This window comes from Heterocephalus glaber, unplaced genomic scaffold (genome assembly GCF_053883595.1).
Source record: "Heterocephalus glaber isolate CG9 unplaced genomic scaffold, H.glaber_assembly_v1.0 deba00001608, whole genome shotgun sequence".
Classification (NCBI taxonomy): Eukaryota; Metazoa; Chordata; class Mammalia; order Rodentia; family Bathyergidae; genus Heterocephalus; species Heterocephalus glaber.
In genome coordinates this window covers 29,059,987-29,075,670 of record NW_028258379.1, presented here as the reverse complement: position 1 = coordinate 29,075,670, position 15,684 = coordinate 29,059,987, and the positions used below count along the sequence as shown (strand labels likewise).

At 37.4% G+C, this 15,684-nt stretch overlaps 1 protein-coding gene across 13 annotated transcripts in view; it reads left to right on the top strand.

Annotated features, from left to right (window-relative positions):
• Efcab11 (EF-hand calcium binding domain 11) overlaps window positions 1–15,684 on the top strand; it is a 187,172-nt gene that overhangs the window by 73,623 nt on the left and 97,865 nt on the right. For 3 of the 13 annotated variants that reach the window (XM_021245261.2, XM_021245258.2, XM_021245235.2), the window contains exon 6: window positions 136–15,683. The exons of the other annotated variants lie outside the window; for them this stretch is intronic. In XM_021245261.2, the coding sequence (XP_021100920.1) occupies window positions 136–277 (142 nt within the window). In that variant the 3' untranslated portion in view covers window positions 278–15,683. Of the gene's footprint in view, window positions 1–135; window position 15,684 lie in introns of those variants that run through there. 13 annotated transcript variants of the gene reach the window in all.

Sequence of the window (15,684 nt, the reverse complement as noted above, 5' to 3'; positions counted from 1 at the left end):
ATGCTGAGATTACAGGCATGTAGCACCATGCCCATCATGAATTAGTTCTTGGGGCGACAGATTGTTATAAAGCAAAGGTACCCACATGCTTGGCCTCTTCTATGTGCAGCTGCTTCCCTTTCTGCTTCTCCACAGGCAAGGGGCCCCCAGCAGGATGCCAGTGCCATGCTGTTTGGACCCTCCAGCCACCAGAATCATGGACCGTATAAACCTCTGTACTTTTTTTTTGGTACCGGGGATTGAACTCGTGTCCTTGCACTTGCGCAGCAGGGAGTGAAACCACTGAGCTAAATCCCTGGCCACTTCTGTACTTTTTAATTACTCAGCCTTAGATACTTTGTTATAGCAACGTAAAATGGAGTAAGACATACCATATGGCATGCTCTTCATTCTCTTTTCAGAGCCTATGGACATGGTCCCCATTCAAAGACACCTCCATACTAAGCTGCAGATCTTGATACTTACGGAAGGGTATTGTTTCATGATTTTGCTAATTTTTTATAAGAATATTTTTTTATAGTACCAGACTTTCATCAACACAAAGCCTTAAAGAACACATGATACAGTCTTATTTTACGCATGCGACATTGAGTGAACCACCTGAGGTCATACACCGCAGGAACAGAAAAGGATTAGGACCCAGGTTTCTCAGTCCCTGGCTCTGTGTGTTTCCCACTGCATGGATTATAGAATTGCAGCTTTATTTTCTGTTTGTATAACGTTGTTATGTTTTTCTATAGCTAGATTTCCTTGACTGAGAGGTTTTGGTGCCTTTAGCTTTTTGTTTATGGAAACTTTTCTGTTTCTTAATACTGAGGGAACTGTTTATCATACTTTTTAAAATTAGCTTTATGGAAATATTGTATACTGTTTTCCTTCCTTCTTTTCAACTGTATTTACCTGCTAGTCTTTCCAACAGGTTGTATAAATAAGTTAAACGTTATGGTAAATTATTCCAAAATGGCCTATTAACAGTTTGCATAAATTAAAACTATGGTGCAATACTTTGAATCAGATTGTAACTAGATGTAAATTTGTAAATGTGTGTAGTTCATTTTTAGATGTAATTTTCCATGCAAGACTGTCTTTGTTTTATTTATTTTAGTGTGTTTAACAATAAAATTAGTACATTCAACCCAAGAACTAAAATATTGCCATTAACTTACATAGATACCCATGTGCTCCCTCAGCCCATCTTCCTGCCTTTCTATCCAATCCTGAGTTAAGTATTTTTTATTCCTCTGCTTTAAAAATATAAACACACACATATATTTATGTGTGTATGGAAATACACATGCATATACACCTATATATTTTCCTAACAATCTTCCTTGTTTTTGAACTTTGTAAAAGAAAGTGTCAAGTTGTATGTACTCTTTTGTGAATTCCTTTTTCTCACTCGACAATGTTCCTAGTAGTTATCATTGTTTTATGTATAATTTATTCGTTTTAAATGTATGTAGCTTCCCATTATATGAATTTACCACACCTTATTCTCTTTGATTTCCCTTCAGTTTTGTTGGGTTTTGGTGTGACTAGTAATAGTGTATAAAAATTCTCACATTGTAACTTCTGGTAGCCATATGCAAGTGTTTCTCTTGGATATATACTTAGGAGTGGAATTGCTATGTTGTGAGGCATGTAAATGTTTACTTTGATAATATTATAATGCCAAATGATATTTCCAGTCATTGGTATCAGCTTACCTTCCCATGGCATTCCCATATACTCTGATCTCAGTGTATGAAAGATTTTGTTGACCTGCATCCTATCCAACTCTTGATATCATCAGACTTGTTAATGTTTTCTAATCAGATGATATTCAGTCTCTGGGTTTGATTTTTTTTTCCCTCATAAATACAGTTATCTGTTATATCTGTTCATGATTGCTGGTCTGTTCTGTGAAATATCTGTTCATGACTTTGCCTGTTGCATTTCCTATTGACTCTAATGTATACACACATACACATGTGTAAATAAATAGATATGTATGTATTGTGTATATGTACTGTATAACAAAATGTACATATAGTCTCTACTGTATATATGATATATACTAACACTATATAGTTTTAAAATCAATTCACCTCTTATTTTTTTGTATAAAATCAATTGTGTCTTAACTATTATCTTTTTTTTATACCCAGGATTCAGTTTGCTAATATTTTGCTTAGGATATTTGTGCGTGTGTGTGTGTGTGTGTGTGTGTGTGTGTGTGTGTTCAAAATGGAGCTGTAATTTCCTTTCTTGTTCTTTCCTCTTTTTTTTTTTTTGTATCAAGGTTATATTGAACTCGTACTGTGAGTTAGGAAGAATTTTGTCCTTTACTATTTGGTAAAAGATTGTACTATTTTTATGTAAAATATTACCTTGAAAATTTTGTAACTTTTGGATTATAGACACATAATCAGAAACCTTTTGCTTTTGAAAATGCATTGTTTTCTATTTCTTAAAAAACTATCTTCTGCCATCATATCACAAAATCTTGCATATTACAAATGAACTAAAAATACAAGGTTATTAAAAGTTTATAAATGGGGCTGGGGATTTAGCTCAGTGGTTCCGCCGCCTGCCTCACAAGCACAAGGTCCTCAGTTTGATCCCTGGTACCAAAAAAAAAAAAAAGTTTATAAATGTACATTTATTAAAATTCCCCGTGTCACATTTTGTGTTTCCTATTTCTACAGACACTTCAAGTAATTTATTTATTTTTGAATATAGAAATGGTAATCGAAGTCTACTTCTGCTGGTTCTTGTTCATGGTGACTTTCTTTCTTGTAAACTTATTTGCATTTTACTTTCTGGGGCTCACTGACTTTGAAAAATAATTGGTGGAGACTTCCATAGGCCCAGAATGAAGGACCCCCTCCTTAGAGTGGCTTATTTGTTTGGGTCAGACTCCTGGGAACACTGTGAGAACAGGGCTGTGTTAAAACAGACAAATTCACAGGTGGAAATTTCAGTACTCTGTTATGCTTAAATCCAGGTGCTAGTCTACATGAAGGTCATCCACCAGTCATAACCCCTCAAGCATGGGCTGTCAGTCCATCCTTCCTTCCCCTCCCCCCCCTCCCCTCCCTCCCTTCCTTCCTTCCTTCCTTCCTTCCTTTCCTTCCTTCTCATTTTTTCTCTTTACTGCTTTGCTTGGCCACAGGGAAACTTTCATGGAACCCTTTGGGTTTCAGCTTGATGTGGAGAAGTTACCTGTGAGATGATCCATATTGAACAAGCCCCATATCTCAACTTTTGGCCTTCTTCCCCCAGGAAGCTACAAAACCAAAGTTGGAGTGCATGATACAGGCCAAGGTCTCCAGGGAAAAGGTGGCTTTTGGGTGGTGACTTTCTGCTGATCTCTTGGATTCCATCTGCCACAAGAATTTGTCCTGGCTTTTCCCCAGTCTCTTTTTAACAATTTGGTGCTTTTCAGGTGGCTTTGTATGGAGCAAATTGAGAGTCTGATCCAGCATTTTTAGTTTGTTCAATGAGACAATTGATCTGACTGGCTATCCAGAAGCAGACCGACATGAATTATTAAATACTTGTTTCTTTTAAATATTTCTTTTAGAATTCTATTTTCCAAGTATTGATTCATTGAGTAGACTATTAGATTTATTATTAGAAAAGACTTAACTGCTTACTTGTAAGAGATGTAGAAAATGCATAAAATTAGTGATGCTTTTCTAAAGTTAAGTAATTCTGGCTTCTACTTGTATAGTGCTTTCTATTGCTATGTGAAGGATGTGAATGACAAATATTTGTAATCACTTATTGTTCTGGTATTGAATATCATGTAGAAGGTATAAGCTAAGTATTTATTTTCACATGACATGAAAACATAGTATCCAAAAATAATGATATAATTTAATGACTGTCATAGAGTCTCAACCTTACTACTGTATCCCTTACTTGTGAGCAAAAACATGGAATGTTTTCTGTTTTTGAGACAATATATCTAAAAATCACTTTTGTTTAACCTGGCTTCAAGATTTGTTAAAATGTGTTGTTACTATATTTATATCTAGTGTAAAACCATTGATTGTTTGTGTCCCAGTGTGTTGACGGGTCCCCAAAACCACCTCTATATTTGGTGATTACTAGGAGAACTCCTAGGGCTCAGCATGTAACCATACTCATCACAGTGGTTTATGACAGTGGAAGGATATGAAGCATGATCAGCAGAGGGAAAGGCCGTGGGATGAAGTCCAGGGGAAACTAGGTGCAAGCTTCCAAGAATCCTCTACTGCTGGACTCACACAGAACACTTAATTCCTTCAGCCACGAGTTGTGACAACGTGCATGAAACGTTGCCAGCCGGAGCAGTTCAGTAGAGACTCAGTGTGGGGGGGGTTATATTGTGAGCTGATCACATAGGCATTCTGTCTGGCATCTACCAAAATTCCAGACTCTCAGAAGGAAAGCAGGTGCACAGCATAAACCATATCAGTGTACAAACAGTTGGAGCCACAGTGATCTACTCTTATCAGTTAATGGCGGTGGACCTTCCTTTGGAAAGTACGTTCCCAGATATCAATTAAAGGCCAGCGTTGTGAACATGGTCACAATAAGGCCTGCGATGTCAGTTCCTCTATACATGGAGTGATGGCTGAAGTTCTGAAAGTGTTTACTATTGGCAAGCACTGCTCAAAACCTTTTACTCATTTCATCTTCATGACAACCATTTCACAGATGAGAAATGGAGGCCCAGAGAGTTTATGAAAGTTAGCCAAGGTTGCACAACTAATAAATAGTACAATAGGATTCAAACTCAGCCAGGCTTAAAAAAATCCATGATTTTATCAAATGCTTGATTTGTTTTTAAAAATAAACATTCTCATGTTATCGTACGACATGTATAAGATGCTTTATACATTTTTATAAAACTGAATCAAAGGCATCCTCTTATGTAGTCTCTTTTGATCTTCATTGTTATGGTTCTTAATTTTTAGATTTGGAAAATCATTCTAATTATCCTATGCAAACCCTTCTTGATCCTATAGGCTTTTCTTAGCCTTTGTGTTTCTGGATTAGAGAATCTTATTCTTTCCCCCAGTTCTAGGGAGTGAACCCAGGGCCTGTGCACAGGAGGCAAAGACCTTACCACTGAGCTGCACCCCCAGCCTGTTGAATTTTTTTTCATCTTTTTGCAGCAGAATTATCAGGTCCTTGACCACTAATTCATTTACACTGGTCTTTCTATACTTTCTTTTGCTATCTTCTGAAATGTAGTGATGACTGCAAAAAGAGAATGTATCATGGCACCATGGTTAATAAAGGCAAGCAGCTGCTTTTGTCCATTTGGGCTGCTGTATCAAAAAATACCATAACCTAGGTAGCTTATAAACACACAACAGAAATTTGTTTCTTGCATTCTGGAGACTGGAAAGGCTAACATTCCAGATCCAGAGTCTGGTGAAAGCCTACTTTCTGGTTCACAGATGGTGCCTTCTAGCGGTGTCTTTACATGGTGGAAGAGGAAAACTGGCTTCTCCAGTCCCTTACAGCGGCACTAATTACCTCACAAAGGCCCTATACCCATCACATTGGTGATTAGGTTTCAACAGATGAATTTTGGAGGGACACAAAAATTCAGATCATAGCCATAGAATTTTCTGTTTAATTTCCTTTCTTGTCATTCTCATCATCGTACCAGCCATATTGTCTACCTCAATATACTAGACAATGACTTCAGAGAATATAGTCTTAAATGCTCCTATCTGGCCATCTGGGATAGATCTGATAACTAGGAGCTTGCCTCACTACAAGTGTACTTTAGGTGATTTTTTGTGTGTGTGATTGAAATGATCTACTGTCTACTATATCCATTTCCAAGAAAATATCATACATTATACCATCAAGAAAAGTTTGAGTGTTAACACATGTGCTGAAATATGACACAGATGTTTAATGTCTTTCCGTAATATTATTTTACTGTTCATAGTCACCTGCTTTTTTAGTTTTGCCTGTTTGCTTTCTTTATTCCATAACACCTGTTCCCAAGAATATATTTACAGTCTGTTGTCTTTTCTAAATGGCTGGTACATATGTTAGGACAAGAGTGACTTTTACCTTTTGAGCCACAGCTTCATTCTTCAGCCTTGTGAGAGCACAACCTAGTTAAATTACCACTGAAGGCATCTGTTGACTAGAAAACAAATCCTGCACTCTGGTGGACCCTCGAGTTACCACCGGCCTGACATATGAACAGCTTGGCTTATGACTGGAATTACTGCGGAAGGAACCCAGGATTGTTCTACTGAACCACATCCCTAGCCCTTTAAAAAAGTAAGAGTAGTGCTGCCACCTGCCTCTTAAGCGCAAGGTCCTGAGTTTGATCCTTGGTACCAAAAAAAAAAAAGTAACAATAATGATTATTATTCCTTTGTGTGCGGAGCTACATCCCCAGCCCCTCACCCCTGTTTCTGAGACAGGCTTATGCTAGGTCCCTCAGCTGTCCAGGCTGGGCTCACACCTGTGATCCTCCTGCCTCATCCTCCTGTGCAGCTGAGATTACAGGTGTGCACCACCATACCAGGCTCATCTCTGCCTTTTATTCTGCATTCACTCTCAGGCCTTTCCTCATGTCTGTAAGTCAATTTAAATAGTGTCTGTTTGTACTTGAGTCTAATTAGTTACAAAATCTGAAACTTTTTTGAGTACCTATTTGGGACTTCAGAGTTCAGATTTTTGAATTAAAGATGCTTAACTGATAAAGCTATGCAGATGTTCCACCCCCTCAGACACGCCTCTGAAGTCTGAAACACTCCTGGTTCCAGGCATCAGATGACGTACTGACTCTGCCCTAGTCTAGTTTAGCTTTCTTCTGCGCTGCATGTTCTCAAGGGAGCTGGGGTGTTTTTCCAATGCCCCTTTTCTCTGGTTCGATTGAGAGTGACGCCCTCCTGTTTCCCATTATCGAGGCAGCCTGACGGTTTTCAGGACTGCTACACTTTGAGGCTTGAGGAGTGTGTCGTCACTTTCATGTCCCTCAGAGAGGTGTCGTTTGTTCTCACTTCAGGAGTTTCTGCCCGTGGGAGAAACATCACAGGAAGGGCGGGAAAGCTGCCCTCTCCAGGCATGGAGGAAGCAGCAGGTGCAGGAGGAGCCAGGAAGGGAGAGGCACCCTCCCGGGGCTGCCCCTGGGGACTCACCTCTTCCCGTTAGCCAGGCCAGGCCCACCTCCAGCCTTCAACTGCCAGCTTGTCCATGGGCCAGTCCACTAATGAGCACAGCGCCACATAATCCAGCCACCTCCCCAAGCCCTGCCGCTGAGCACTGGAGACTTCTGGGGAACATTCTAGATCCGAACCCTAGGCAGTGTGTGTCCCGCCCTTCCTTCCTTGAGGGATTGTGGTCTGGAACAGAGCCCGGCTGTCGCATCTCCATTAGTACCCCTCTTTCTTTCTTTCCTTTTTGTGGTACCGGGGATTAGACCCAAGGCTTTCACACTGAACTTCATCCTCATCCTTTAAAAAGATTATTATTATTATTTTGAGAGAGGATCTGGCTAAGTTGCTAAGTTGCCCAAGCAGGGCTTGTATTTGCTGATCCTCCTGCCTCAGCCTCCCACAGCGCCAGAATCTCAAGCGTGCACTTTGGCACCTGGTTTAGCGGCATCTGTTCATTCTCCTGAGATGGCACCAGAGTGCTCCATGTGTCTGCCCTGTGGACTGCCAGTTGACAAGCCTGCTGTTGATGGATTCTCAAGTCGCCTTAGGATTTTACAGACCCCGCAGTCCTGCTTTTGGGAGCTGGGTGTAGGGTAACGACAGCTTCTTGGATGTGTCCCACCTTCATGCAGAGTCTCCTCCACAGTCTGAGTTTCAAACGCAGAACCTCCATCTAGTTGGCTTATATTTGTTTCCAGTTAACATCAAATGCCTAATATTAATTTATCTGTTCCCTTTGACAGGGACTTTCTTTCTTTCTTTCCTTCTTTCTTTCTTTCTTTCTTTCTTCCTTTTTTTCTTTCTTATTTCTTTCTTTTTTGAGACAGGATCTCACTATGTAGTTCAGGCTGAACTTGAATTCACTGTGTACCCCAGGATGACTCCAAATTCAAGGTAATCTTCCTGCCTCAGCCTCCCCAGTGCTGGGATTACAGACATGCACCACCATGCCCAGCTGTGACTGTACCTTTCTACAGCCCTGCAGTGATCAGTCTCGACACTGTGTCACTCTCATCTGATTCTGTTTTGTCACTGCCCTACGAGTGAGAGAGGTAAAAAAAATTACTTCTTGGCTTTTTGATAGAAACTCGGAGGCTGGGTGCAGTGGGTCTCCTACTGAGTTAGAAACATGGATATTGCTACAATTTCTGGATACAAATGTTCATAGTTCTACTATTGAACTATTTTGTGTTAATAAATTCTCTTTTTGTCCTTCTCAAAAAAAAAAAGTGACTTTTACTGGTATCTTTCAGTAAATACACTAAGAATTCCTTGTTATTTTTTCAGTGCTATTTTATTTCCATACCTTAATACTGTTTTTACTTAAATACCACAGAAGAAATCATGCTATATGACTGAGATATGACACTTATTTAAATGTTCATTGATAGGGAAGAAAGTTATTTCCAGTTTTGACTTTTTAAAAAGAATCCCCAAACTTCAAACTACTGTATGATGATAAATGTCCATTCATCTCTACAGGCTTAGAGAACTTATATCTAATTCATTGTGCTCACGTGGTCATGTACATCTGTTTATTTGAAACACTTGCCACCCTCTCCTTCAGTTCTTTGCATTTGAAATTCCCTGCATATTGTCTGAGAGGCCTTCCCTGCTGACTTCTCCCCATCTCCCTCCCACTCAAATCTCTGATGCCTAGTTTTATTCATTTGTAGCACTTACCAAATACTGGAAAGGATCATTTTTCTCTGCTTATTGTCCACCCTAAAGCTTTATGAGAATAGCGATGTTGTCTGTTCTGCCTTGATTACCTCTGGATGTTCAGGGTAGCACAAAGCACATGTTCATTTAGTTTTTGTTGACTCAATCAATGAATTAATTTATTAAAGACTGCAGAAAAACAGGCTATGCTAGAAATGATATTTGATTTTTATTAATTTAAATCTATGAGAATTTCCTTGGGTCACTTAGGACTTGAAGAGGGTTCAGACTGATTTTATATTTAGGTTTCAGTGCTCAGCTAATTAAAAAGTTAACAATGAGAATATTTAATTTTTAGGCTTAAGTTTTCTGATTCTTTGGGCTCCATCTAAAATTGTATATTTGTTATAAGCCATCAAAAGTACAATAAACCAGGACATCTGTCAAATTTCAAGATAAAATACATATCATGGTCTTTTTGCATCAATAGAAAATATTTTAAACACAGAAGTGTAGAGCATAATACAATTTATTACTTGCATTTTAGCCATCTAATTTTATCTGGTCTTAACATTTGCCTATTTGCTTCAGATTTTTAAAGAAATAAAATATCACACATAAAGTTAAAAATAGTTAAGTTTTTCATCTGTGAGTCCATCTCATCAGTCCATATTATAAAATATATAAATATAAATTTATTGATCTTATACATGTTTTAATATTTCTGCATTGATAATTATTCCTAAACAATATGTTACCTTTCTGGTATATTTTCAGATTTGATATACATGGTAGTGTTTTGTACATAACCACACTATGCCTTTTTTTGCTCAACATTTTTAAGTTTTTGAGAATCATCTATAATGATACATGTAGCCTTTGTACTTCACTCATTTTCATTGATGTGTAAAATTTCACTGGAAGTAATTCTACATTGCATTTTTTAATTTCCTGTGGAAGGACATTTCAGTTGTTTTCAGCGATCCACCATTTTCATGAATGCTAGAGTAAGCTGTCTTGAACCTTTCGTTCTGTGAATGTGTGCAAGAATTTCTGTAGGATGCAGGCTTCACAATCTTTTTTACCTTAGGCACTCATAGACAGAGTATTTGTAAAATACATTTAGGTCAACAGACAAATTGCTTTTGGCTGAAGGCAAACTGTTTGCCGACCTACCTAAGAGATCATGGGGCTGGATATCTTCCACAGCAGGGGTATAGGTGCCCTGGGAAGCTGTGGGCTGGAGCAGTGGTCTTTGTATTTCCTGGGAAGGATGTTTAACAACCATGCACTTCCATATGTGTTTTCAGATTGAAGTTAAAACTTCATACTGATATCTGAAAACTTTTGAAAGTAAGTTTAAATGATGTCAAAGCATTTAACTTTCCCGCATATTATAAATATTGACATTTAAAAGTGAAATATAAATCTTTTTATGTGTATCTACTGGACTCTAAACACCATAGTGATTTGATACTCATCATTTATCTTTGGAAATGTGTGAAAGTTATGTGAACAAGTTATTTTTAACAATATGAAGTTTGACGCTCTTTTTCAATTCACATTTCTGTTATTATTCTTCCACACAAACTTTTATTCTGATGTCATTTTTTTCATCTTTTTAGCATTTACTGCCAATATTTTAAAATTATGTTTATGGAGGTATAATTTACATATGGTGGAATTCTCTATAAGTAAGTGTGTAGTTGTGTAGGTTTTGACAAATGGTACAGTTGTGTAACAAATGGTACAGTTGTGTGACCCTGTAGGGTCACAATTGACATGTAGAATATTTCTGTCCCTTTCAGTTTCCCTCCTCCCCAGCTTCTGGCACCGCAGATCTGAGTTTTGTCCTTACATCGCTGCCCTTTCCATAATGTCATAGTACATAATTAGAGTTGCTATCATATATTTGAAATTCTTTTTTTTGGTACTGGCAGTCGAACTCAGGATCTTGCACTTGCCAGGTAGGCGCAGCATCTTTGTGCTACAACCCCTGCTATCATATTTGAGATTCATTCATGTGTTATCAGTGACCAATTGCTTTTAATTACTGAGTAGCATTCTGTTCTACGGATGGAAGTACTACCATTTATCCATTCACCAGCTGATGGACATTTGGGTTGTTTTCCATTTGGGACAAATATGAATAATGCTGCTGTAAACACTTGTGTTCAGGCCTTTATATGGGTGTTGGGACTTCTCGTCATCTGGTTGATATGTTTTAAATTTATAAGAGACTAGCACACCATTTTCTACTTGTGTATTTTAATTAATAAATGAAATAATGTGTTTTTATCATATACAGCATAGATGTTTTGAAGTGTAAATTCTTGGATGGCTAATTTGAACTAAACAATGGATGTATGTTGTTACCTCATATACTTGTAATTTTGTGTGTAAATGTGAGAAGAACACTCAAATATGTTTGCTTGGAGATGGTTTTCTGAATAGGCTGTATTGTTTTGCATTCTCATTAGGAAAACATGAGACTACACATACTTGGTATTGCCTGGTCTTGTTTGGTTTTTGGTTTTAGTCATTTCTCTGAGGTGCATAGTGGTATCTTATCTACTTTTCATTTGCACCTCTCCAATGACTAATGACTTCAACAGTTTTTTCTTGTCCTTATTTACCATCCATATGTGAATTATGTATTTAAATTGTTTACCCAATATTTTAATATTTTTTAAAAGCCCTTAGTTGTAAGAAATTTTTATGTGCTCCAGATACAAATTCTAGTCTGTGCCACTTTTCATTTTATTGTTTCTTCTAAAGGCAGTCTTTTGTATTTTAATAAAATCCAACTCATCAATTTTTTAAAACTAATTCATACTTTTAATTTTTGTTTTATCTCAGAAATTCTAGGCCAAATGTGATGGTTAATTTTATGTGTCAACTTGGCTAGGCCATGCTACCTAGTTTTTGGTCAAAAATTGATTGTGTTAGTTAGCTTTCCTGTTGCTGAGATGCAATCATCAGCATCCACACTTTAAAGGAGAGGAGGTTTAATTAGACTCAAGGTTTCAGGAGAGTCAGTCTGTGTTTAGCTCACTCCAAGGCAGAAACATCATAGCAGAAGGGTGTGGCCAAACAGAGATGCTTAGTTCATGGCTGCTGGAAAGCAGAGCAGGGGAACAGTACCAGAGAGGAAGGGGCAAGTGACCAGTTATAGACCCCTAAGATCCTGCCTTCATAACCCACCTAGACATACTGAGAAGTGTTTTTTTACTAATCCTCTGGGCAGCTCCCAAGCCCATCAAGTTAGTTGACTGTCCACCTTAACAGTCACACTGGTCTAGATATTGCTGTGAAGATATTTTAAGGATGTGATTAACACTTAAATCAGTAGACTCTGGTAAAGCAGATTGTCTTGCAGAATGTGGATGGACTTCATCTAATCAGTTGAATGCCTTCAGAAAAAAGACTTAGATTTCCCAAGTAGAGGGAATTCTGCCAGAAGACTGCCTTCAGATCTGAGATCGTAGAATAAGCCTTTTCTGAACTTTCTGTTCTGCTACACTGTCCTATTTATCCTTATACCTGTATCACACTATCTTAATTATGTGGCTTCATAATAAATCTCAATGCCCAGTAGTATAAGTTCTAGAGCTTTGTAATTTCTTCAGAATTGTCTTGGCTTTTTTTTAGCCAATTTAACTTCTAAGTTTTCAACTTCTACCAAAAAACCCAACGCTTTCTGTTTTGTTTTGGTTTGGGTTTTTTTGCCAAATTTACATTGAATCTGTAACCTAGATCAGTAAGCAGTGAATTTACACTATCAAAATATTTGAGTCTTCCAGTCCACGAAGAGGGCCTATTCTTTTCATTTTTAAGGTCATCTTTAATATTTCTTACTGTTTTTTGTTTTTGCTTTATTTTATTTTGATTTTGTGCTGCTGGAGATTGTACTCAGGACTTTCACACATAGTTACATCCCTACTCCTTTTGTATATATATATATAATTTTGAGACAGGGTCTCACTAAGTTGCTCATGCTGGTTTTGAATGTGTGATCCTCCTGCCTCAGCCTTCCAAGAAGCTGGGATTATAGGCATGCACCACTATGCCTGTTTTGTTATTTTAGTCCAAGAGCTATATAATTCCTAAATAATTGATTTTTATTTTTATATGATACAGATTTTTAATTGATTTTTAAATGCTAGTCTATGTAAGCAGCATTGCTATATGTCATCATCTACTCTGGCCTCCATAACAAAATAACCATGTACTGGATGGCTTAGACAACAGAAATTCATGTTCTCAAAGTTCTTGAGGCCAGGGAGTCTGAGATCAGGCGAGTCTAGTGAGAACTGTCTTGTGGCTTGCAGATTTCTGCCTTCTTGGTGTGTACGTAGATAGCTTTCCTTGGTGTGTGCATGTGCAGAGAGCTGGGGAGAGGGAACGATCTCTTCTTCTTCTTCTTCTGAAGATGCCAACCCTATTATGAGTGTCCCACCCTCATTACCAAATTACCTCCCGAGTGTTCCCTCCAAATACTATTATATTAGGGGTTAGGGCTTTAATGTAGAAGTTAGGATGAGAGACATTTAGTACAGAAAGCTAAAATAACTGATTAATTCTAAGTTTATCTTAGTAATTTTGATAGTTTATCTTCTTTATATTTTCTATACATACAATCATGTCATCTTTAAATAATAGTTTTTTAATTTTTTCTGTTTTGATTCTTATATCATAATATCAGCTCCTTTTATTCAAGACCATGCTAGACTATTATGTTAACATAGTCATAGAACTTTCCTTTGTCTCCTTTAAATCATTGGTTGTATGTAATTGAGCCATGGATTTAGGAGTGGGTCCATAATAATATTCATCAAGTTTTTCTTATTCCTAATTATAGTGAAAATTTATAGAAGGTAGCAATTTGGTGTTTTGCACCATTTCATATATACGTTTTAAGGTGAGCAGGTAGGTAGGTAGGTGATAGGTATATAGATAGATAAATAAATGACTTAACAGATAAGTCACAAAACCTTGCCATAAATTTTTCATCTGGGTAAAATTAATCATCACAAATGGTTTCTTACAGGTGACCTCTTTGACTTGTTCTCATAGGACTTTCTCTCAGAGCAGTGCATTCTTTGGCAGTGGTTGGGGAAGAGTTGAGTCAAGATCACTTCATTAAAATTAACACTATTCTTGAATATTCTTGAATTTAGAGCATCTCAGAAGACAGCCCACACATTTCACATTGGTCTTTACCCTTAACAGAAACAAATAATAAGGTAGAGTAGTACTTGAACCTCTCAGTGAGGAGTTTATAATGTATTGAATAAAGGCACCACTACTACCAATATATTTATTTGCCCATCTGGCACCTTAAAAGTCTTTGAACACCCAAGAAATACATGTGTAAGATTCCTTTTGGGTAAGAAATGTCTTTCTCTTGTAAAGTAGGAGAAAGGTGCTTAAAAGCAGAAGAGGGATCAGAAAACAAATATTATTCCACACAAATATGTTCTTGCGCAAACTAGTTTTTGGAAAGATTATAAATAGAAATTAAAGCTCTGGAGGTCAGTTCCATTAATTACTACCATGCCAGTGTAGCCCTAGACCTGCATGTACCTAAGTCTACAGGTACTGCTGAACTAGATTATAGACTTAGGTTTGGTTCTATTGTATTCAAGCATATGCACATCTCAAACTTTTTACCTTGACTTTTGATAAAGATCAATTTACGACAAGTAAAATTTATGACAAGGTTTGCACAGCTGATAGTAAAATTCCAAAATACACTGGTTCCAAGACATCTAGTAGACCAAGTACATAAGTAACTCTAAAAGTAGTTTAGGTAAAACTCTTCTTTTGATGGATGGATAATGAGTTTTAGAGAAACTAAGATTTTTTTCCTTGTATCTCTAAATGTTGAAGAGGCTAAAGAGTATAAATATTTATCCTTTCACTTATTCTTTTAACATGTATTTCTTGAGGCAGCCTTGAGGCATCTGTTAACTTGCTTACACTTGGCTAGGCAGTGGGGATGTGTGAACTACACCGTTCTGCCCTGTACCATTAAATGGCAAACACAGGAAACAAGTAAGCTGTAATAATTGCAGTATAATCACCAATTACTGTAAGTGCTAGGAGGAAAATAAACAGGGGGAGGAAGCAAGTAACTGGGCGAGTATCTTTAGATTGGGTACTAGTGGAGACCATAGGAGGAGGCAGCATGCACGTTTATGATTTCTGTGGCGCCACCCAGCACTACAGCTGTTAAACTCTCAGAAGAGGACACTACTTAGTGTCAAGGGTCAAGCAACACTCTGGACTATCTCCTCCTTTACCCTTTGGGTAACTTCTGTTCTTTTCCCATTTTACAGATGAGGAAAGTGAGGTGCAGAGTTCAGTAACGTCTCAAACACATTTAGTTAGTATGTAAGTGGGTGAGTGAGAATTCAAAACCAGGTGGTCTGGCTCCAGACCATCATATTCATTATCATTTTGGAGAAATAGCCAAGGAGAGAATCAAGCAGATTTACCTCAAAGTTTTTCTTTTAATAAACTAGTGTTTGTGATAGTGATGGCTAGCATGTTTTTATCATTTGTTTTCTGTTAAATAATTAACATTTGCCCCCATTTTATTATTTAGTTTTCATTATTATTTTTCAACTAAATACAAACTACCTTCAAAAGAAAAGAAAAATGGTACCAAATTCTCAGTATAGGATCAATTTGAAAAATGGTAAGAATCTTCTAATGTGATATTAATTAATTTGAGCCCTTTCATCTGGTTATGCAGTCCAGTATTCAAGAAAAAAAAGATTCTATCTGGGTCCACTTGGGCTGCTGTAACACAACACCATAGACTGGGTAGATTATAAGCAATAAAAATTTA